This window comes from Penicillium vulpinum (assembly GCF_028829585.1).
Source record: "Penicillium vulpinum strain IBT 29486 chromosome Unknown utg000001l_segment0_segment0, whole genome shotgun sequence".
NCBI lineage: Eukaryota > Fungi > Ascomycota > Eurotiomycetes > Eurotiales > Aspergillaceae > Penicillium > Penicillium vulpinum.
In genome coordinates this window covers 42,649-66,472 of record NW_026643241.1, presented here as the reverse complement: position 1 = coordinate 66,472, position 23,824 = coordinate 42,649, and the positions used below count along the sequence as shown (strand labels likewise).

The 23,824-nt window shown below is 46.2% G+C and overlaps 6 protein-coding genes across 6 annotated transcripts; 1 reads left to right on the top strand and 5 right to left on the bottom strand.

The window, feature by feature from the left end:
* Nucleotides 1-671: 671 nt before the first annotated feature.
* On the top strand, nucleotides 672-2,991 carry N7479_000021 (GMC family oxidoreductase; the record flags this gene model as incomplete). The annotated part of the gene is made up of 2 exons (XM_057247719.1): nucleotides 672-2,157; nucleotides 2,219-2,991. 2 exons carry the CDS (start codon nucleotides 672-674, stop codon nucleotides 2,989-2,991), a joined length of 2,259 nt encoding a protein of 752 aa, XP_057112151.1.
* A 225-nt stretch (nucleotides 2,992-3,216) lies between these two features.
* N7479_000020 (glutathione S-transferase family protein) lies at nucleotides 3,217-3,936 on the bottom strand (the record flags this gene model as incomplete). Its single annotated transcript, XM_057247718.1, has 2 exons — nucleotides 3,217-3,828; nucleotides 3,883-3,936. The coding sequence occupies 2 exons, from the start codon at nucleotides 3,934-3,936 to the stop codon at nucleotides 3,217-3,219; spliced, it is 666 nt and encodes a 221-aa protein (XP_057112150.1).
* A 751-nt stretch (nucleotides 3,937-4,687) lies between these two features.
* Nucleotides 4,688-6,174, bottom strand: N7479_000019 (putative pyridine nucleotide-disulfide oxidoreductase AMID-like; the record flags this gene model as incomplete). Its single annotated transcript, XM_057247717.1, has 5 exons — nucleotides 4,688-4,725; nucleotides 4,777-5,084; nucleotides 5,140-5,497; nucleotides 5,565-5,906; nucleotides 5,967-6,174. The coding sequence occupies 5 exons, from the start codon at nucleotides 6,172-6,174 to the stop codon at nucleotides 4,688-4,690; spliced, it is 1,254 nt and encodes a 417-aa protein (XP_057112149.1).
* A 1,255-nt stretch (nucleotides 6,175-7,429) lies between these two features.
* On the bottom strand, nucleotides 7,430-9,426 carry sidI (putative long-chain-fatty-acid-CoA ligase; the record flags this gene model as incomplete). The annotated part of the gene is made up of 5 exons (XM_057247716.1): nucleotides 7,430-7,764; nucleotides 7,830-8,159; nucleotides 8,210-8,589; nucleotides 8,644-8,941; nucleotides 9,015-9,426. The coding sequence occupies 5 exons, from the start codon at nucleotides 9,424-9,426 to the stop codon at nucleotides 7,430-7,432; spliced, it is 1,755 nt and encodes a 584-aa protein (XP_057112148.1).
* A 1,248-nt stretch (nucleotides 9,427-10,674) lies between these two features.
* N7479_000017 (uncharacterized protein) lies at nucleotides 10,675-13,450 on the bottom strand (the record flags this gene model as incomplete). Its single annotated transcript, XM_057247715.1, has 10 exons — nucleotides 10,675-10,740; nucleotides 10,789-11,364; nucleotides 11,415-11,597; nucleotides 11,656-11,988; nucleotides 12,040-12,137; nucleotides 12,197-12,355; nucleotides 12,417-12,619; nucleotides 12,672-12,946; nucleotides 12,987-13,294; nucleotides 13,360-13,450. 10 exons carry the CDS (start codon nucleotides 13,448-13,450, stop codon nucleotides 10,675-10,677), a joined length of 2,292 nt encoding a protein of 763 aa, XP_057112147.1.
* A 618-nt stretch (nucleotides 13,451-14,068) lies between these two features.
* Nucleotides 14,069-15,916, bottom strand: N7479_000016 (putative transcription regulator (RTG2); the record flags this gene model as incomplete). The annotated part of the gene is made up of 2 exons (XM_057247714.1): nucleotides 14,069-15,758; nucleotides 15,819-15,916. The coding sequence occupies 2 exons, from the start codon at nucleotides 15,914-15,916 to the stop codon at nucleotides 14,069-14,071; spliced, it is 1,788 nt and encodes a 595-aa protein (XP_057112146.1).
* Nucleotides 15,917-23,824: the final 7,908 nt, after the last annotated feature.

The window sequence follows — 23,824 nt, the reverse complement described above, 5'->3', positions numbered from 1 at the left end:
GAGATCGAGGTCGGAGGCGGAGAAATTACATTTTGCCTTGACAGGACTACCACACCTGCACTAACTACACCCTACAACTATTTACAACTATTTGTCCAACCTTGAACTTGCCCGACTTTAACTTTCCTATCAACATGTTTTTTTAAGATTAAGCCTCAACTGCAACACCGTTCTCACATGGCACTGAAGCTCGGCATTTTCCCCCGCAAATGAGCCCGTGAGCCCCTGTTTCGGAGAAAGAGGGGGGTATCCAGGGAACTTGGGCCCAAATGGAGATTTGCGTGATCTTGACTGGTCGAGACGAGATTGAAAGACTCCACCACTTCAAGAGACCAAAAGCCATGCTCACTAACTCTCCCTCAACCGAGGCTTTTCTCCCGGTTTGTGTTTTTGGGTTACAAGGGCTGAAGGGGGCTGACATCGCATGACAGTCGCATGAGGAGTCTCTCTCCACGATCAACCATGCTAAAGATGAACCACTTTGAACTCTGAATATGTATTTGTTGTCATAGTGTCATAGACCTTGGCAAGCTAGCATTATTATACTCCGCGATCCCCTGCCCAGGTGGAATCCTTCTTTCTTTACTTCACAATCTCATTTCTTATTCTTATTTTCACCACCTATTGGAGCTTGATATACTAGAGCTTCGTTTGCTTTGGTTCTTGCAAACATGGCAACCCACGCTATGTCCACATACACCCCAAGGGATGTCCCTCTTCCGTCAGCACCTTCGGCCACTTACTTCTCGGAGTTGCAGTGGAAGACACTCTATGCGCTGGCTGACGCAATTGTGCCCTCCATACATACGGCAGCAACTGTCAAGTCATCGAACGACCGGGTGATTTCAGATGCGGAGTGGAATTCTGCCGTGTCGAGCTTGTCAAGAATCATTTCTGGACCTGACGCCGTAAAAATTGCCACCCAGTATCTGCAAGAAAATGTGTCTTTGAACCCGCAATTCCGGGCCGTAGTGGAGCGACTGCTGGGTGACTATGTGCATACTGAGGGGAGAAATGGGATTGGGTTGATCATGACCGCTCTCAACACCCGTGCGGGCTCGCTGATTATGACGGGCTCGACCACTCCGATCCAGGACCAACCGGTGGAATTCCGGGAACAAGTTTTACGTGGATGGGACACCTCTCGATTGCCCCCTCTCCGCGCCATCTATCGAGGCCTCACCGCTATCGTTAAAAAATGTTGGGTTCTCAGCAGTCCTACCATAGGCCTAGTTCTGGGGTTCCCACGCATCCCTGTTCATGGTCAGCTTGCCGACAGTTTCCAGTATGAGTTTTTGCAATTCCCTCCTGGGGACCAGCCAGAAACGATTGAAACCGATGTTGTTATCGTGGGAAGTGGCTGCGGCGGTAGCGTGACTGCAAAGAATCTAGCCGAAGCGGGCCATCGAGTGCTGGTTGTGGAAAAGTCCTATTCCTATCCATCCAACACTTTCCCCATGGGCCCGAATGAGGGATTTACTAACATGTTTGAGAACGGGGGTGCTATCTCCACCGATGATGGCTCGATGGTAATTCTAGCGGGCTCAACGTGGGGCGGTGGTGGTACCGTCAACTGGTCGGCATCTCTACAGACGCAGGGGTATGTCCGGCAGCAGTGGGCGGATACTGGTCTACATTTCTTCACCTCTCTCGACTTCCAGAAAAGTTTGGATCGTGTCTGTGATCGTATGGGTGTTAACGAGGAGCACGTTGAGCATAACCGTCAGAATAGGGTGATTCTTGAAGGCGCAAGGAAACTGGGCTATGCTGCCAAAACAGTGCCCCAAAACACAGGTTATGGCGAGCACTACTGTGGGCATTGCACGTTGGGATGTGCCTCAGGTGGGAAAAAGGGTCCAACGGAGTCGTTCCTTGTGGATGCTGCTCAGGCTGGCGCGAAATTCATGGAAGGATTCTGTGCTGACAAAGTTCTATTCACCAATGTCAACGGCAGAAAGGTTGCTTCTGGCGTACAAGGAACTTGGAAGTCGCGCGATTCGTACCTGGGCCTCGGTGGTATTGGGGTCGTGGAGCGTAAGGTGATTATTAAAGCTAAGAAAGTGGTGGTATCAGCTGGCACATTGCAAAGTCCTCTTCTGCTACTGCGCAGTGGATTAAAAAACCCCCATATTGGTCGAAACCTTTATCTCCACCCCGGTAAGACCTCTTCACTTCCCTCGACAGCGCACATCGCAGGCACTTACTGTTCGTTATACAGTCATGGCAGCTGGTGCCGTCTTTGATGAGGAGACCCGCCCCTGGGAAGGCTCTGCATTGACAACGGTTGTCAATGAGTTCGAGGACCTTGATGGAGATGGACATGGCGTGAAGATTGAGTCTCTCTCGATGATGCCCTCCTTATTCATTCCCATGTTCCCCTGGCGAGACTCATTGGAGTACAAGCTGTGGGCGGCTAAGATGCGCCGCAGCACTGGCTTCATCACGTTAACCAAAGACCGTGGTTCCGGTCGTGTTTACCCTGATCCCGTTGATGGACGTTGCCGGGTTGATTACACGGTCTCTGCTTTTGACCGAAAACATATTGTGGAGGCCATGATTGCCAGCGCCAAGATTGCGTATATCGCAGGCGCCACAGAGTTCCATACCGTTTACCGCGACCTTCCCCCGTTCATTCGGCCAGATGCTTCGGATCCCGAGGGCCCTGAAGGCACCAACGATGCGGCCCTTCAAAGTTGGATTGCCGAGCTTCATCGAAAGTCCCCTTTGAACCCGGAGCGTGGTTTGTTTGCTAGTGCACACCAGATGGGTACCTGCCGTATGAGCAAGTCACCTAAATCAGGTGTGGTGGACCCGGATTGCCAAGTCTGGGACACTGACGGTTTGTATGTCGTAGATGCGTCCGTGTTCCCAAGCGCTAGCGGTGTGAACCCAATGGTCACTAACATGGCGATCGCCGATTGGGCCAGCCGAAACCTCGCGCAGGCGATAGGAACGGTACGAGGCGAGGGCAGCGTGATGGCTCGTCTATGATGGGATGCTTGTGGGATATCTCTTATCTTGTCAATATGTACTGTTCTGTTTGGACCGCTTGAAAGCCAGTCGGTTGTATTCATGATATCCCTAACAATATCTTATAGGTTCTTTTGTTTGATGTTGTACATGATTCAGGTGTTTTGTGAAGCCGGATATGATGTCTTGATTTTTTCCCCGTCTGATCGGGTGCTAATGCTATATTTCTTTTTATCATGTTAAATATCAAGCGTTGTGGCCCTGTCGCTTCTCAATATAATTCTTCTCGCCAAAGGCCTCTTTGACGCCCTTAGTCTCGAGGACTCGCTCGTACCAGGCGACCACCGAGGGGTACTTCTGGCGCATCTCAGCATCGATGACCATTCGGAAACCCCAGATCAGGGCAGAGGCAGCAGTGATATCTGCTAAGCTGAGCTTTTCGTTGCCCACAAACCAGGTGCGGCCCTTGAGGTGAGTCTCCAGACATTCCAGCGAGCGTTCCAGACGCCCGAGGTTTGTCTCCTCGACTTTCTCATCGTAGGGCCGGAGACCGACACGCCACATGGCCAACTGCGTCACAGGGTCTATGATCTCGCCCTGTGCGTAGCAGATCCACTGCCGGATGGTAGCGCGCTCGGCAGGGGTAGTTCCAATGAGCTGGTCAGCGGCCGGCCCGCTCTCGGCAATGTATTGGGTGATGGCGTCCGACTCGAATAGGGTTGTTCCATCGGCAGCCTCAAAGCCGGGTACCTTACCCAAAGGGAACTTGGACAGGAAATCCGGGGTACGGTTGGTTTTGCCCATAGCAAATTCCGGAACCGCCAGTTCCAGGCCATTCAGATTGGCCACAGCCTGGGCCTAGGAGGGGGGAGTTAGCTGACTTCTAAGCCAGGGGGATGCAAATTCCCATACCTTCATGACCCGGGGATTGGGCTGATAGGAGTAGATAGTGCCGAAAGGTGCCATTGTGGATATGACTGAGGTGAGATGAACCAATTTACATTGTAGATGGAGGGGGGTTTTATATGAAACTAAAGAATGGGGCGGAAACAAGTGGAACCCGGATTGCTAAGCAGATGAATTCACTTGTGCAGGAAGTTAACTAAGAATATTGAAGAGTTGGAAATTTCATAGATTCTCAAGATTTCACAGCAAGATGCAGGGGTTATCTATACTTAGTTACTATTGGGGGGAAAACTTCGGTAGAAGTCTACAAACTCCTCGTGGCTCTCTATCCTTTCTAATAATCTCCCAACTTGACATAGATGTATAAGCATAACGCATTTTCAAGTCTTTTGATTCCCCTCTCACAGGTTTCTCTCACAAGCCGAAGGGGGAGGCCCGAGGTCTTGGTAGGCTGATAACTGGTTGTATCGAAGAGTGAAGCCTGGCGTTACAACCAATCTAAAGGAAATGTGGGTTTCCCCATTTTTCCTGGTCATCTCAATTAGAGGCAGTAAATGATGTTTGCAATTCCAAGGAAAAGATGAAGATAACTTGATCAAAGAATTCCAATGGAGTTGTCATAGGTCGACTCATATTACGGAGCTCAACCCCGCCCAGTCCCTTTTAAAGCCCAGTTATTATCCAAGAAGAAAGCGGGAAAAAAAAAAGAAAGCGAGAAAAAGAGGAAGAATACCACCAGTCCTATATCATACAAAATCAAAATGTAGTCAACCTCGACACGTCCGTCTTGGATCTACTACTAGGCCACACCCTAGCATACCTCACCCAGGCGCATATAGTTCCAACAAACTGCAATTTGGATCAGCTTTTCAATCCACAATTTTTGGGATAAAGACTCACTTGTATGTCCCATGTCTTTACCAAACAAGGTTTTCATCAAGTCTTCGCCCTCGCGTGTACCCTCGCTCGGGACATAACTGACGGCCGTTTTGCCGACGGCGAGGCCCATCACAGACGGGAACGGCTGCAGGGTCTGATAGTTTGGCTTTACACCAGTACATTCTGCCATCATGTGCTGATGAATGTTCATCGCGGCGTAATGGCCCATATGCATTGCACCACCGCAACGCTTAATACCTTCCCACGCTGTGAGGTCTCCCACTGCCCAATGATGCTCTGCGTTAGGGATAGCGCCGGAGAATTGTAGTCTATGGAGATATTAATAATAGTCTGTGAGCAACTTGGTTGAGGAAACAGCCTTACGAGCGGTGCACTTTGATGTATCCTTCCTCATTCAGTGCTTCTTTTGGCAGATATGTCGATGTTGGGACGCTCTGAGAGACAGCATTTAGAACATGACCAGTTCTGAGTTGTTGGCCATCGCTGAGTATGAGGTTCCAGGCCCGCGTCCCATCTTTCGTATTTACAGCGATTGTACTGACAACGCGCTGTCCCAGGATGACTTCGACTCCTGTATCACGCAATATAGAATCTACGCGCTCAGCAAACTCATCCGGCAACGGTTCCGAAGATAGCAGGCGCTTTCGAGAGTGGATCAAGGTGACCTTCTGTTCCGGGTTGAGTATTTTCAATTCGGCAGCCATCTCCACACCCACAGCACCTATCCACGAAAAAAGGGATGTTAGTGGGTATGAAAGTAGCAGAGAGTGACGGATAGCACAACATACCTCCACCGACAACCACGATACCATCACGGGCATGCTTCACCTCCGTCATATGTTCTCTAGCTTCCTTGAGGAATTCATCTCGCCGCAAGGATTGGGGAACTGTGGGGAAAGACCGACGCAGCCCCGAGCTTGCAACCAAGTAGTCATAGGGCTCAGTGTGGTTGCTCTTGGTCTCTGCATCGACAATATGGGCAACTTTGGCGTTGAAATCCACTGAGCTGACACTTCCCTGGATAAAGCTGAGATCTGGATGCTGGAGCCCAGGAATATCTTTGAAACGAGTCCATGCCTCGGATGCGAATTTTTCACAGGCCAGGGCCTTTGGGGATCCAATCAGATGAACTACACATGTGAGTGGAAGTGTGGTCATGGGGGAATTGTCTATCTTCTGAGGGAACTTACAATAGCCATCTCGCTTATCAACTACAGTTATCTGTAATGGGATACGGTGTGTAGGAGCCTTGTCGTCAGGATTGCAGCTGAAACGGGCGAGACGACCCTGTGAAAGATCGATGAGGGCTAATACAGTAGATAGCCCACCATAAGAGCCACCAATCACGAGTACTCGGAACTTGCGGGATACAGTTCGGACAAAGTCATTGGAGGGCATGATGAGTTGAAAAAGGAGAGGTGGGACACGAACAATGACCGAACAATGACAATGAAAAGGAAAGCGGGAAAGATAATGAAGAAATAAAACTGAGACAAGGAACTTGGCTATGTACTCGAAAGAAAAAAAGCAAAAAGCAAAAAACAAAAAGCGAAAGGGAAAAAGAAAAAAGGGATATAGCGTCATATCGTCGGATTATGCGGGTCCGGATCTTATCAGATTGAAAGCGACATCGGATATAGTACATGTATTGTTCCAAGGTTCCAAGGTTGTTCTGTTGGCCTTTGCAAGGTTCTTGGCTCGGGTTATCAGATCCGATGGCAGCCGTGAAAGGGGATCCCTCAGTTGTTTACAATATTGGACATACTTACTACTACATAGTAGTAGTAGTCATGCCGTTATACCCACATACATGTATGTATTAACTGAACCTCAACCGGTTATTCCGTATACATACATACCTACTTTACACACATTACGGTAATCCGTTAAACATCAATACATATGTAGATGTATTCTAGTCCACGAAATATACAATTCATGTTGTACATGTAATGATGCCGTTGCTCTAAGGATCTGGTTTTCTATTTTCATACTATATATACATTATGTATGTACTTCGTACTTTGTATATGATCACAAGTTGGAAGAAAAGTAAAAAAAAAAAAGAGATTTACCGGATGCACGGACGACAAGACATTTAAAGGCTTTTGCATATGTATCAGCCACGGGCATGTCGGTTCTGCCAAAAAAAAATTGAGTTTGTGTATACATACAGCCGAGGCGTGTTTTGTTCCAAGGTTAATACACCCTTTTTTTTCCATGGTTCAATACAGCCACACATCCCAAAATGGTAACGATTATCGATCAGACAAGATGGGCATCTAATCTGATCCTAAGAAGTGCGCACACCTGGGCAAGTGGACCACTCCAGTACTGAAGCCGACGTGACAATGAAAATGGCGCATTTCGCTGCAGGATCCGCTTTTCGTTCAACTTACTTGACGTTACAAGCGTTGGACTAGTACTCTGGCGAATTACAATAGAATCTGATAAGATACACCCGTAGACCCGTAGACCCCTCATTTAATTTATGTAATTCATCTAATTTGTTTCAGGAGAGTTTTAGGGTTGCAATTTTGATTTGTGAGTTTAGTTTGTCAATAGGATAGGGGTATTATTGCAAACTCTAGAAACTCTATACAAGACACAAGGACTGTACATTCTGTGCTCTTCCTTTCTTTTTTCCCCTCGCTCACGCCTTCTGGCGCTCGGCCAGCACTGCCATCGCCATTTGTCTTAGCTCCACCTTGCGGACTTTGCCGCTTCCTGTCACAGGAACCGTGCTTGAAGCCCCCTCTTCTCCAAATACAAACACATGCTGCGGGGCTTTGTGTCGACCCAAAGTCTCCCGTGTCCATGCGCGCAGTTCGTCGTCGGTCGGACGACTGGCGCCCGCAGCAATCGCGATAAATGCTCCCACGACCTCACCGTATTTGGGGTCTGAAATACCAATTACAGATGCTAACTCAATTGAGGGATGCGCGGCCAATCTTTCTTCAATCTCGAGAGGGTATATGTTCTCGCCGCCTATCATATGTCAGAATTGATCGATGTCTAAATTGAAGGGGGGGCCGGCGGGGGTTCAAACTTACCGCGAATGATGATATCCTTGAAGCGACCAGTGATGGTGCAGTACCCTTCCGCATTGAAGGAAGCTTCGTCGCCGGTCTTGAGCCATTTGACACCCTCAGCATCGGTTATGAATGTCTCTGCTGTTTTCTCCGGGTTATGCCAGTATCCTTTGGTGAGTTGGTAGCCGGCCATACAGAGCTCACCACGCTGTCCAACGGGAAGAATGTTTCCCTGTGCATCGATAATCTTGGCGCGAGCGTGGGGCATAACCTTTCCGACAGTGGTCAATCTTGTGTGGATGCTGTCGGTGGTGAACGCATTGAAGCAAGTGGGCGAGGCCTCCGTGAGACCTAGAGCTTGGGTTAGCACTTGATCAACAGGCTAATGGGAGGGACAGTACCATAGCTACTAGTGTATTCGGTCATATTCAATTCTGCAAAGAGTCGCTTCATGAGTGGCCGTGGAACTGGAGCTCCAGCAATGATACCTGTTCGGAGGTTTGAAGTGTCAAAATTCGACGGCTTTGGCACGGCAAGGATCGCCTCAAACATGGTTGGAACACCGTGCAGAGCAGTGCACTTCTCGTCCGAGATGGCATGCAGGACCGCCTTGGGGTCGAAGGTTTCGCTAGGGAAGACAATTTTGGAACCATGGGTGACCACCGCGAGCATGCCTAGCACCAGCCCGAAGCAGTGGAACAGGGGCGGCGGGCAGCACAAAACATCAAAAGAGGTGAGATTCATTCGATCACCGATGAAACGCGAGTTATTAACCAAGTTGCTGCGGAGGAATTAGCTATATGTAAGAACAAATTCTCGAATATCATCCACATACTGGTGTGTCAACATTGCAGCTTTAGGATTGCCTGTTGAACCGCTTGTGAATTGCAAATTGCAGACATCATCCGGCCGCAACTCGGCTTCGCGGTCCTGGAGAACATGTACAGCCTGCGACAGGCCGCGTTCCATGACATCATGATAAGCGGTGAAATTGTCGTAGCTTCCACGGAGAATGACGATTTCCTCCAATGATTCTGAGGTCGCAGCTTTTTTAGGATTAGGACCGAGTTCGGTAAGGACTTCCTCGAGATTATGACGCCCAATGCGTGGTGTCATGAAAAGCATTCGGCACCCTGAATGGAAAAAAAAAAAACAAAAGCCGAGATTAGTATGGAGTCAGAAATACGGGAAGTGGATATCACCCACCACTGTGATTTAGAGCGTAATACAGCTCGGAGGGGGTGTATGTGTTGTTCAAAACGACCAAGATAGCCCCAACTCGTGCGGCCGCAAAGAATACCGAGATGTATTGCTCACAATTGCCAGCCATAATTCCGATGCGATCGCCTTTTTGAATTCCGGAAGCCAACATCCCCCGAGCTAAACGATCAGACTCATCTTTCAGCTGGCCGTATGTCCATCGCGCACCGGTCCAGGGGAAGACCAAGCACTCAATTCTCCCATATTGCAGTGCTTGAAGTGTCAACAGTTCACCCAAAGTAATGTCTAGCAGCGGTGGCTCCGTCGAGCCTGCGACAAGAGACAACTGTGGACTAATAGGAGGTTGTACATGCGACAATGTCTGCTGCAAGCGCTGTACACTTCTTGGGGCCGCCATGGTGGGTAGATGGAAGTTGAAGAAGAGGAAAATCGGATAGAAAAAACCTCGGACAGAGCGGGTTTATAGATGTAGCCGACAATACCGCGACAAATTTCGCACAAGATAAATTCCATTTCATTAATTCCATCAGATAGGCTGAGGGCTCCACATCGGAGGTTTTGTATTGGTAATTTCAGGGTTTTTTTTCCCAAGATTTTCGAAAGTTGGCTTTTATGCTTGGCTCGTCCTAGATCTTGGCATCTTACCAGACTCCACTCAGCCTTCAAGCGAACCTCCAGAACCTTCAGGGCTTGTAACCTTGGCGTGATACGTAAGCCCAGGATCAGATAACTTTCCAGGGTTGTCTGCAGAATCCCAAGTTCAGGGCTCATGGGGTTTATCAATCAGTTGGGAAGATGTATATCCGCAGGTGAGTGGAGCCCATGGTGCTTACTCGGTATACTATGTACTTGGTACATACAACAATGCGTATAATATCTCAGCAACCGGGACACATTTCCGAGTTGATATGAGTAATTGGAGGGTACTGACTCTTGGCAGGTCTCGTCATTCCGAATATTCATCTTCGCTTTTGGAAAGATGAGGGACAGTCAGCGGGTCAGGGTCCACGGGTACTATATAGCCCGAGAAGACCCAGCATACAATATATCCATCCATGGAAGGATATAATTTAATTTTCAGATTCGCTCAGCTTCACTTCAAAAAAAAAAAAAAGAACCATAAACCATCAAAATCATCTATGTATCATTGTGCGAGTATGGAATCCTGGCGACCTTGGGAAATCTAATCAATCGGGCTGATCTAATCAATCATTCCCGACATCGGCGGTCGGACCCACTTGAAAGAATACCACTATGTACCAGTTGAAAGATTCATGTATTATTGCAGGGAATATGTATACATAGTATACCTATGTAGGCACTCCGTACTCCTTACATATATGTGCTATTGTAGAATGTGTTAAATTCAAATACACTACTAGGACTGAATGTACGTTTTAGTTGGGCTTCTATCCTTGTTTCTACATGATGGTTGCTTTAGTAGTATTATTGTTAACTTCATTCTCTCGTTGGGCTGTCTATCCAGCTGTTAAGAGTGGATCGGTCTATCGTTGATTGTCAACCAAACAACAAAGATTTCCCATACGATCAGATAACCAGGTGCAAACTTCCCATCTTCGGCATACTCCAAATCCAAGTACCGGTCACAAGACAGTGTAACATGGCAGTTGGAAGGCGTGAGATTCTACATGCCGAATTTTCCGCCCTTTGGTACAGAAAGAGCTGTACAGCCTTTCCAGTCGCAGGTGTGCTGCGAATAGTCAGCACGAGTGATTGAACGTAAGAGAGCCAAACACACTTTGTGAACCTCTGTTCCCCACCAGTTGAAGTGTTTGCTGGCTCCAGTGAAATAAATTGTCAAGAAAATTATTGCACCGGCGATTCCTACAGATGAGTCCATTGCAGAGCTCAGCACAAAGTTGTATTTACTCCACCAGCCATGCAGACGCTTTCGAACGAGCCAGCCGAAGGTGAGTCCGACAACAGCCCAACTTCCATAGTTCATTCCTGTGGCAGGGGGTAGGTAATTCAGCCCCCCAAGGAATAATGGAACATGAATCTTTCTCCAAAGCGACTTGGGGTATTGGCGGGTCATGTAATACACGGGGATAGGTAAAATGGCACCGATGATGAAGAAATAAAGTAAAGCGGAATAGCCAATTTGGCTCGAAAAATAACGACGAGGGCCTACCGCGCCCCAGATCAAAGAAGTATTGAAGTGGGTGCTGCTGTAAGGACAACTGAAACCATTGACAGCAGCGCTAGTGCAGATACCTGTAATGTGATTCATGGCCCAATTGAGGACACCGAGTGAAGAGAGAGTACCAACAAGCATTCCAACGCATTGAACCAGGAACAATTTTCGTTGGGGGATCTTCGGGGTATTAGCATCGTACAATCATAGTAGGAAGGGAGAGCGCTTACATGACAATAGTAAGCCAGTTTCATATCCTGAGCAAAGTAAAGACCCTTGATAGTCGTGATGTATCCGATGTCGAAGAACCAGATATTGGCCAGGACGTTGCCCTCAAAGACGAAACCAGCCACGATCCGGCAGAAAATATCGATATTGATCTTGAGGTTAGAAGTGGCATAGACCAAAGCCAACTATGGTTGGTCAGAGAGATGTGTCAGATGCGTAAATCGGTACATTGAGCAAACTCACTGCAGGATAGAATACCAGTGCCACAGTGCACGCCAGCAAAACACCATACCATCTCAGTTCAACGTTCCACCACTCAACGGCGAACATTGCCATGAACAAGGCTAAGATGCATGCGGCCAAATACCACCACAAGGGCACATCTGGGTCTCCCCCCTCATCCTCACTGTACTTCCTGGAGCGGCCAGGAAGAGAATCCAGGACCAGCCGAGGCACCCTTTTGACTGCATCGGCCATGACTTGACGCCTTTCAAGGATCACCCAAACAAGAAGAGCGCTCAAGGTAGCAAATAATAGCCCAAACATGTTCAACGCGTAGGTAACTGGCATATAGACCTGATTTTGTAAGTTAGCTGGATGTAAAATTTTTAGAATATGCAAAATTACCGGCGAGTAAGCAATGTACTTCTTAACATCGAGCTTGTAACCTGAAGCCACATTAACAATCTTTTTGACTTTGTATGTACTTCCAGTATTGTCGAACACTGTTTGCAAAGGTCAGATTGATTTGGTCTTTCTAAGGGCTTGAATGGATGGATTGTACCTTGAGAGCTTTGAAAAGGTAGATAACCTGTGTTCCAAACATTGGTATAGTAACAAGCAACAGCCACAATCCAAATCCAGAACGCCAGGGAAGCAAAGACGTTGAGAACTGCCCACGACGGAATGAGTAAGGGAGACCCAACGTAAGATATTTGACTCCCTATGGTGCCTGTCAGTACGGCGATTGACCTGCAAAGTTTCATCGATCTTGTGACACTCACAGTCAAAGGTAATCGGCAACAGTCCCATTCCGGAGCTCATTCCGAAGATCTGATTGACCACTTTGTTGTTAGGTTTGATCCAACACGGAAAGCTGAAATAGCTAAGCGCCGGGAAGATGAAGTCCGGGAACCAATACCAGCAGAACGAGATGCAAAATGCCACAGTGAAGAAGGCATAGCGAGACATTTTCCATGTATTGTAACTAATCATCCATTAGCTCCATTGCGCCAAGAGAACAAATCCAGGGGACTTACCGCACTTGCATTTGTTCCTGGTTGACATGATGCAGCGTTGTGGTCAGCGCAGTAACACCCAGAACTCCAGGCCAGATCAGTTCTTCGGGCACGACAACAATTGTCCGGAATAATCCAGCAAGACAGAACCCGATCAGGAATGTGGAGAAGGTAATGAGGATTTGGAATCCCCATCCTGCCTTGTAGCCGTAGAACATTTGCTGCTCCGTCAGAACATCAGCGCCGAGACGAACGTAAATACTGAGGTTGGACATTATGAAGATTAAAACATGCTCCTGGGGGGATCTTTATTAGATTCATTACTTTGACTTTTACCAGCGGACTTGCCTTTGTATTAAAAGGGCCAGGATTGAGATCAAATGCCAACCTTCCTAGCGGAAAAGTCCAGTTCGGGATGACTTTCTCCCAAAGCTTTCCCAAGGGATAGGTCAATAAGAGTACGACCGAGCCTGAAATTGTCAAGGAAGGTGTGCGAAGCGTGTACAGTGTATTCAACCCGCTAATGAGGACACAAAAGGAAATTCCTAGCACCCACATACGAAGAGTGAGAACGGGTTCAGTAGGATCATCTTTGGCTATGCCTATACCGGCAGCCCGCAAGATTTCGGTGTGCGAATCTACATCTGTACTAGGTGAGGATTTCGAGAAAGGCTGAACCAAAGACAGAAATCGACGTAAATGAACTTACCGGAATCTGTGTTGTTTTCATCCTGGACTTCTTTTTCCCGGATGGATTTCTCTAGGAGATTAACGTCTTTGTTTTTGTTGGCTTCTTCCATGGTGGGTTTGGGGGATGGGAAAGGGAAAAGGACACCAAAGGATCAGATAAATAGGTCACATCAGATAAGATTCCCCTGGCAAAAGAACGTGTAATTGGGATGCAATATTGGAAGGAATCCGTGGAAATACAGTGGAAGTACAGGGTGTTCCACCGTGGTTCTATAAGGCCGTAGACCTCCCGAGGTCCATGGCCAGGAGAGAGACAAGCTTCATTCTCCGCCTGAGTCCGCCGCATTAGTGGATATTACTACGGATTATGGAGGACTTCATTATTTATTTTCAAAGGTACATTACCTAGGTAAGTTGATGTTAGTAGTGATCAATACATAGAAGATTGAAATTATATCCTAATTTCTTTGACTATCTGCATATGATGAGATTAAAAAAATCTAAAAGCACAAGAAAAGCGAATCTAGACCCTGTAACCTTTCCTGACTCGACACAGAAAAATCATGGTGGCTATAACCGTATGTATGTGGTATCTTGTATGACCGCTATATGAACTGGCATAATGCATAACGCGTACTTCAAAATGATCACAGGGATGCAAATCTGCATGCTACCGGTGTGTATGTACAACATAATGGGCAGACTCCACAGCCCATGGCTTTCCCCACTCACGGGATCAATGAATCCTCTTCTACCACTGCGACACGCACTTTGATGCCCCAGCCATTTCGCCCACCAATCCAATTCTTCCGCTTTCCGACCTTCTGGATTTTCTGCACGTCATTTTCGAGCTCTTGCTTCAAGTGAGACGGGTCATATGAAAGTCTCTGGATGGCAATTGTTAAGTCTAGGCCATCTTTCTTGCCCTCCTTGCCTAACCCGTTTTTCCAGTGTGCCGAGGGAACAATTCGAGGCTTGGAGGTGTCGATGGACCCTGTTGGGTACAACCGACTCAGGACGAGGCCGACTTTTCCAAGATAACGTGTCCACCAAACCTCCTCTGGTGTCAAGATTCCTTGAAGATGGGTCTTTAAATCCATATCTCTGGGTGGCAATTCCCCACCATAACGCTCCTGGAGCATCAGTGCCAAAAGTGCACGGTGGGCATGGGGAATACCATGTGTGGAGGCTAGGATCCCAGTGCTAGTGCTATATAGCGCGGCGCTGGAGGATATTTCTTTGGACATTGTGGCATGATAATAGAGGGCATTAGCAAAGGCCTGGATGAGGTGAAGACTGATGGAAGATGGAAATGATCGGCTGGCAGATGGTCGAGGGAGGGCAGCTAACAATAAAGCGGCCAGCGGCTGGGCCGAGGAGGGCGCATAAAGAGCCGTGGCAACCTCCAAGGGATCCTGCTGACGGACAATCGGGGGCATCTCACGGAACAGCATTCCTTCCCGCACTCCACCTTGGCAGAAATGGGCCTCTTTGATTCCATATGGTAATGATTGCGCCAGTGTATTGACTAAGAATGCCACTGAGGGCACTTGCTTGCGTCGCCGGTCGGAGACTCGGAATATTTCATGTGCCGTCCGAGCCACCTCTTTCAGAGTCTCCGTGTCCTCGAAGTCTTTCTTGGGTGCAGAAAAGCCATTGATAATCGAAATAGGGTAACTTCGATCCTTCGTCTGGTGCAGATATAACAGAAGATAGCCCCAACCTCGAAATCCTCCTCCTGAGAGATAAAGAGGAAAGCCTCCTTGCTCTCGGGCCTTTTGAACAAGTTGTTCGGGGACATCGAGGGTATCAAAAGCGGCGCGAAATTTGTCTGCCATTTCCACGCGGAATCGCTCCCGCGCTTTTTGCGCTTCCTCTTTATTTTTGTCCCGTTTGAGGTCTGCCAGTTTCTGGGTCAATGCGGCTGCTCCGTAGGGAAAGCTGATTGATCCTCGGGAACTCATATGCACATTGCCCGCATGCGATGTGATCCAAGTCATCTGCATGCTTCCACCCCCTAAATCAAGTGCGAGTCCCTCAACATCCGAAAAGCTGCTGGCAATTCCCCATGCTCCGATGACTCCCTCCTCTTCCTTCGGTAATGCTTCCACTGAAATCCCGGTTTTGTGGCGGATGGCGTCAATGAACGCAGAAGCATTGATAGCAGTTCGAGTTGCCTCCGTGGCGATGATCCGAACGTTCTGAGTGGGAACTCCAATTTCTACGCAGATAATCTGGAAACGAACTATGGCACTGACTATTCGGTCGATGATATGCTGTGGAATGGGGATCCGGCGGCCTGAGTCGGGCTCCACTTGAGCCTCGTAGAGCGAGATATCGACCCGATGAAAATGTACGGTAGGGATAATACGGGTGGTTGGGGGTGAGAGGTCTGAGATCGAACAACGGATGCCATTACTGTGATATTTTAAGTCAGCGATTAGTTCTCACCTGAAAGAGGACCTAGTCTCAGCCTACCTGCCCAAATCAACCACTGCATGAAGGTATACATTCTGCCCCTGGTCAAGTGAAATTTTTTTGTCATTCATTGCTGAAGTTTGGTTTCCTCCTCCCATTGTGGTAAATGGCAAACAGCTGCTCAGATGTACATTGTACAGGTTGAATCCCTACAGATACCTCTGAAGAAAAAAAACCCGTGACATCATTGTTCTCGACCGCCCGCTATTCTGCCGCATAATGACAGATATCTACCGGTATAAGTAGTTTCCAGTTACATTATTATTACTCAAAAAGAATGTTGATATTGATTTATTAGCTTGCCGAGCGGCAATCCAACGCATTGTGATCAGATATGCCAAGTACATCGTACATTACGGAGTAAAGAGCAATCTTCTTGGTAGTGGCCGACATTCGGAGGCATTAATGTCCGACTACTCCGTATGGTGGAAATGTATGGGTCCAATCAATGGTCTTCAACTCTCCGTATTGCTGTATTGACTTCCTGGCAATTTATACTGTCCTGATTACATAAGAAATATTACTGCATACTTAGGATTAATAAATCCTCCGGTATCCTGGTGTATCTGCGCCGACACACCCCCTCAGCGGTCCCAGTATACTTGCTGAGATCGCTGTATCATCTTGTAATTCCTAGTCTATAAGATAGCCTATATCAACCATGTTGAGCAGTCGCACGAAGCTCTTATGCTTTTGCCGAGTGAGCAATTTGGTGAGGCCATCAGCAACCATGCTTACTGTAGGCACCCAGCGCACCCGTATTCGACCCTGTTGGACTTCCTGGCGGAGCCAATGGTGGTGAATATCGATATATCGAAGCTTCGTTTCAAAAGCTGTATCCTCGCTTATCAATAAGCTGATAGTCCTCTCGTTATCACAGTCGATTGTCAGGTGGTGTGACGGAGTAAAGGCGAGGTTTTGAAGCAATCGGCGCCACTATTGGAGCTGCTTTCCTACCTCCGATAGGCCGAGTAGCTCTGCTTCTGTGGTTGACGTTGTTACTGTGGGTTGCTTACTTACTTTCCAGTCAATTGGACCGCCGTATACTTGACAGATATACCCAGCTGAGCTTTTTCTATCCGGGTGGTCTCTATACGAAGCGTCACTTGCAAACTGCACCGAGTCGGTCCCAGTATTGGCTGTTCCGTACTCAATCGCTAGGTTCCGGGTAGAGTAGAGGTAGGTGATAACTCGATCAGCTGCTTACTGGTGCTGTGGACCGGGGTTCGTGAGAAATTACGCGAGCTTCGCGGTCGCCTTTGCAGCGTCGGGCCTAGTGATAATAGTGGTATACCCTGCTGAGCCCACCTTTTGCTGGTATAGTAGGATTTCCTTTAGCGTTGCCACCCCCTGAAAAGGGGTCAATTCCTTAACCGGCAGTGGAGTATAGACTGGTGCCCTTTCTGTTAAGTGATATCGGGTAGCAATACTTGTTATATAGCTATCTTGATATAACCAGAGCTTCTTTTATTGCCGGTCTCGAATGATTCGTATATTTAGGAACTATACTGCTTCTCTATAATCGGTCAGTTCCCAGTGTGCTTCGAGATCTCGCTCTAATTACTGTGCCTGCGCCTTTGTATTGGTATAACTAGCGATTAGGATATTATCTATATAGAAGAAAACCAGTAGTCCTTTTCCTATAAAAACGCATAGGTCTTCTGGTACTTGCTGTAGACCTAGCTTGCGGAGCACGCTTGCTGCTTCTTGCTGCCAAAGTCGTGGTAAAATCCGTAGACCGTATAGCGCGCGACGTAACTTCCAGCATTTACCTAGGTTTTGAAATCCCTCAGGTATATACGTATACGTCTCTTGGTCTAACTTACTGTTTAGGAACGCGGTGACAGTATCTCTCTGTCTTAGGTCAAGATCAAAGGCAGCAACCAAGGTAAAAATCATCCTCGCTGTCCTTGCTGCTAGCGTAGCAGCTCTCTTTTCCTCGTGAGAGATGGTTTCAAGGTCTCCGCGCACACAGATACGGGCCTTAAGCTTCAAAAGGTACCCGTCCTAGTCAAATTTGTATAAGAATACCTATAAAAGAGGGAGAATCTGCTTCCCTCGGTCTCTTGGTTTCTTAATAACCTCAAAAGTCCCCTTTTCAGAGAGGGAGTTAATCTCCTTCCTTATCGCTGCGAGAAAACCTTCCTGAAATAGGTGGTTTATTATATCCTTCCAGTATTTTGGCGGTGGTAGGAGGTCGTCTCGGTGGCGGCGAGTGTCTGGTTTCTCAGCGTATAAGCCAGCGGTAAAAGCATAGAGTAGCGCCGGCGGTTCTACTTCTTAGGTAGTGCTTATCGCGTAGGCGAAGTCTTTTTCCTACCTTACTTAGCGTCTACGCCTACCACTGAGTATATTGCTGGTATCTATATCTCCGATTATCTCTCTTCTCGGAGCCAGTAGCTCTGCCTGAAGTTGCTTCTCTAGTTTGTCTTCAGTGGTTTCAAGATCCGCTTCTTCTTACTGGATCTAGTCCCTTTAATCTCCCTCGGTATCTACCCCCTAACCAGAGCCAGTATACCTCTCTTGCTCCTGCGGTGGGGTGATTAGTAGTGGTGGTAGGGGCTGTTCAATCGGAAAGGAACCTAGTAGTGCTTATAGTGGAGGGTCTAGGGTCGGCCAATATAACCTATCACCTACCCCCTAGACTGGGGTAGTCCCTCGTTGGTTAACTGTTATCTTTTGGACCTCTGCTTACTGCGGAACCTCCTCTTACTACTGTACTTGCTAAGGCTCCTATACTTCCTGTAGATCCTGAGTCCTCTCTTCCATCGTACTAGTCTCCTCTTAACTAGTAATTTGGTGGTTTATCACCTGTGCGACCTCCTTAACGGTGAGTTCCTGTGGTCCCGTTATAGCTGGTAGTGGGATAGGCTGATATTTCTTATAATCAGGGGTATATTTTCGTGTCTCGTCAATGACTGTATCCCTGATATACCTCACTTTCCCACTATATAGGAACCAGATCTTCTAGATATTCGAGGTAAGGTATCCCACTACGAAGCCAATCTCTGCACGTAGGTTTATCTTATCGGACTGTACTTGCTTCTCAATCCTGCAGTACACTAAGCTTCTATATAACCTAATATTTGATAGGTTTATCCTCGGCGCCTATGGTGCGACTTCCTTCCTCACTTCCTCCTATAGTACTACCCACCGATTCTCGGCGGCGATATACGTTGGTATACGATTTAATAACTATACAGCGGCGCTTACGAACTCCGGCTATAGCTCCTTTGGGAGGTTCCCTTCGAGGGCGAGTATACGTATCCGGGTGATAATCATTCTACCTAATCTCTCAGTATACCTATTTATCTCTGAGTACCCTAGGGGGGAGTGATATATCAGGATACTATCGCTTATAAGACTATACTCCGCTGCTCTGCTAGCTGCTGCTTTATTGTTGTAGTGGAAGGCCTTGATTGGCAGCTTCCACTGATTTCTTGCAAGTTATATAAACTGGTTGATGGCCAATTGATATTCAGGTTTCACTTCGTGAGTTATGATCCAGTGGAATCTCGGTCCTTCTAGGTAGAAGTGGGATATCCAGCGGTGCTTATTGTAGGCTGGCTATAGCTGAATTAGGTCGAAATACACCCTTCTAAAACGTCTAAAGGTATATCCAACTTATCGTCTTGAAATCTACCTCGGAGCACTTCCTGTCTTATAGGTCTGATATAGAGATTCTTACTCTGTGCTTACTCCTCCTTTATCGTTAAGAACAACGCTGTCTACCATAGTAGCAAGCTTTGCTACGGTCCGCGGTTAAATATATACTAGGCGTCGGTGCCAAATTTCAGAGGAAGCCCTTGATTCCTATGGCTTCACTGATTTCCGTTGTGCTTACTGCACAGTATATACTTGTTATAGCGGAGCCTCGCCTAGCTTATCAAAGATCCAGAGATTGAATTGATCCTATAGGTTCACACAGACGACAGGTCTATTATTTGGGTCCCGTATACAGTTTATACGTTGGCACCAGAGGCCGCCTTTCTTCTTTAGCATCGCGTACGACACGAGACTCGTATAGAAACTTAGTGAGTATAGAGCGTCGCTTAAGGTAATCTCTATCCTTCCCTTTACCGGGTGTCTCCCTAAAAGTCTGACTTTGCCTCTCCCTAGCACCTGCGTGGTACTATCTCCGGTTATTAGGTCAATTATATTAGGTGTGAAGTCGACGAATAGGGCTCGGTTATTGTAGATATACGCACTTGATCCGGTATCAAGAATAGACTTCCGCAAAGCCCAACTTTGGGCCCAAGGTCCGGGCTCGAAACCCGACCCTCAACGAGCTGGGGGTCGAACTTTTTGGGCTCGACCCGGACCCCGGCTCGAAGGGGGGGGCTCGTCGGGCCCCCCCCCCCTGGGCTCGAAATTGCATAAACCATGGTCTTAGCGTTTATAAAATAGCTGAATCACCCAAATAAATAACAGTCTTTTACCTATATTTTAGTTCAAATATAGAATTCTACTCCATTATTATAATTAGGAAGGTGAAATATTTGGAAATTCTAGTGAATAGATATTTATCTTTGATATATTAGCATAATAACTAAGCTTTATAACTATATAGATCAATTTGTTAGAAATGTTCTACGCTTATAAGTTGATATATACTGAGATATATATTCTGTACTAGGAACTATATATATCTTCATGGTCGAGTATCAATCTCAGATCAATACCAATTATAAGTGGCTTGACTTATTCAAATTTTATATAAAAAGAAAGTCTATACCTTTATGATTTCTAGGAACATTTTAGATTGCTAGTCCTAATGGTTCTGGATAAGCTACCTATATTTAACAATTTCTTATAGCTAATTAGTTGAAATATTTTGAGGAAAATCAACTTCTAACGAGCTAGGAATAGGCCGGGAATAGGCTTTTTACGGGTTATTAGTGGGCTTTACGAGCTTTTCTCGAGCTTTACGGGCTCTTTTTCGAGCTTTGTAGGCTTTTTTCGAGCTTTATAGGCTTTCTTCGAGCCGGTCCTACTTATTGTAGACAATTTAACTAATCATCTATTACTGTTATCACCCTCTATTTTGATCTATCGATTATTGATTTAACTAGCTAAGTAACACTTCTAGGTGGTCGAGCTTCTTATAACGTATCAACACTCCTTTATAGATTCTCAAAAGCCCTTACAGTTATAGGTTTTATTAACTCTGCGATATCCCAAAGTCAGCAGTCCGAGTTTATATTATCCCAATTCGGAGGTGACTACGATAACTTATCCTACCTTATACCCTCTAATTATCCAGCTACGCTATCGATAAGCTAATAGACTTTTGATATCTCCGTACCGGCTTTTCTTCGACCAGATAACCCTCCCTTACTCCCCCAGCTTAAACGATTTAAACGTATCGGACCCGATCGGAAAAGGTTATACTTCTTATATAATAGAATAAATCACTAAGAATAGGTAGAGTGGTAGTTACAAACTGATTATAGATCAAAGGGTAAGGTCGTATAGCACTCAAATCATCTTTTATATATCTGGGAGCACTTTACCTAGGTAGCCTATAGCAGCGATAGCAGCCCAAAGGTTATATATAAGCATTGCTCTGCGATCCTTGAGTATCCTTATACAGCCAAAAAAGATGCGAACGGGAAGGATACACATTATAGTACAACTACTATAACTAGGTATCTTCGGACTTCTACCTATAAAAGGGCTATAAGTGGAGATCAGTAACGAGGGCGACTCGATAAGTTTATTCAGTCAACAGTATAGATATCCCTCTAGTACGTTTCGTACCACTAATATAATTAAAATAGGAAAATACCATCCGAGAGCTATTCTCCGAGGTAGCTTAGGAGGACAATCTATTACAGTTTATCACGATCAATCGACTTCCCTTTCACCTTATCGAACATCCAACGTTTCGACGGATAATATCATAAGCACACTCGGCCCTAAGCCTACTATCTATCCCCTCTGCTGATATAGTTCGACGTCGACTATCTGCTCGTGTGAAAGAACGTTAACACTCTATACTCAAACTACTTCCAGTAGATACAAAAATTTCAATTGTATTGGATTGCTGGACTTCACTATTCGGATAAGCATTTATAGCTATCACTAGCTATTTTATTGATATTGATTGGTCCTACCGGGAGGTGCTTCTTGGGTTTAAACCCCTCGAAGGTGCTTATACTGGTGCTAATCTAAGTGGTGTCCTCTTAGAGATACTTACTGATCATAATATCTAGGATCGTGTGTTTGGGTTAACCACGGATAATGCATCGAATAACAAGACCCTTATTGACTCGCTACAACAGGTATTGTCGAGCGATATTTATATTATCCGAATACCCTGTTTTGTATATATTATCCAATTGAGTCTGAACCAACTTCTTGATCGCTTGAAAGCAGTCCCTCTAAATAATACTGCTGAGACCAAATAGTCTGATCGCCAATCAATACTCGCGAAAGCAAATACCCAAAGCAAAAATCGCAGTATATCTTATACTTTGAACAAGGTACGGTATCTTACTGTTTATATCCGGGCTAGTCCCTAACGTCGCGAAGCTTTTGTCAGTCTTCAGCCCTCAGAGTAGGCACTTATACCACTTCAGGATATAAAGACTAGGTGGAACTCAACGTTTCTTATACTTCGCCGGGTAAAGAGGCTCCGTGATTTCCTTAGTATATTCTGTACAGACTACAACTGCGAGGAGATAGCACTTAACAACGACGAATAGCGTCAGATCGATTACCTTCTTTGTCTCACAAAGCTATTCTACAAATACACTCTTGCGCTTTCAAAGACTCGAGATGTGACTGCATATCTAGTATTCTAGATCTACAATATATTGTTTGAGTACCTTAAGAAGTCTATTAAGCAGCTTTAACGAAAGCGTGTCCTATAGAAATAATAGATACTTTCCTCCCTTGAGGCTGGCCGATTGAAGCTTGATAAGTACTATTCGCAGACAGATTATGATCGTGATCACCTTTATACGATTAGTACTATACTGGCGCTAGATAACAGGTTCCAATTCTTTCTCTCCGATGATTGGACGAAGGAATGGCGTGATAAATATCGAGCCTTATTCCAAGATACTCTCTTACCTTACCAAGAGCGTTATACTACTAGTTAAGGCCTACCAGTCTCCTCTCCTGGATTAAGGCTAAGCACAGCTCTTTATAATCTGCTTCGCCCAAAGAAACCTAAAGCGAAGCCGGTTAGTGACGAGATAACCCAGTATCTTAATAGTGGTAAGTTATACTCTTCTTCTGATCTTATTTCGATAAATATTCGTTACTAATTCTATATAGATATTGTTGATTCTGAGCCGCTGCCCTTTTAGCGAGAGAACCACGGTCGCTTTCCTGCGATTGCTTCGCTTACGCGGGATATTCTTGCAATTCCAGCAACTGGTGTAGGTGTAGAACGATTATTCAACACTGCTCGCGATATTTGCTATTATCGCCGCGGTCGTATAAAGTCTGAGACTATTGAAGAGTTGATACTATTTCTTTGTTCTTCAAGATTTGACCTTGAATTATATAAGGCAAAAGAGCTTGAACGATTCTTCTCTTTGAATAAGATCGAAGTATTAAGAGAGGAAAAGGACGATAAGCTTGATGATATTGAATTTAAACAGATTAGTGATACAGAAGAACAGCCTAAGAGCTCGGGGGGTTTGATTGATATTGATGATAATAATACTGGTGATGATAATGCTGGCGATCCTCTATTACCAATTTATAGTACTCAGCCACGTATATCAGGGAGGAAAAGGAAGCATATAGAGGATGATATATATCAGTCTTATTAGTTTACACTGGATTTAATCATAATACATTGATATATACGTGAACGAATCAACGATTTATTGAATTTGAAGTGAACGATGTAATCGAAATACTCAAAATTACTGGGAATTCCTGTATTATTTGTGCAGTCACGAGAAATTGGTATATTTGCACTGTTTAGTCGTAGGGGGGGGGGGCTCGGGGGCCCCCCCCCTTCGAGCTGTAGGCCCAAGCCTAAAGCC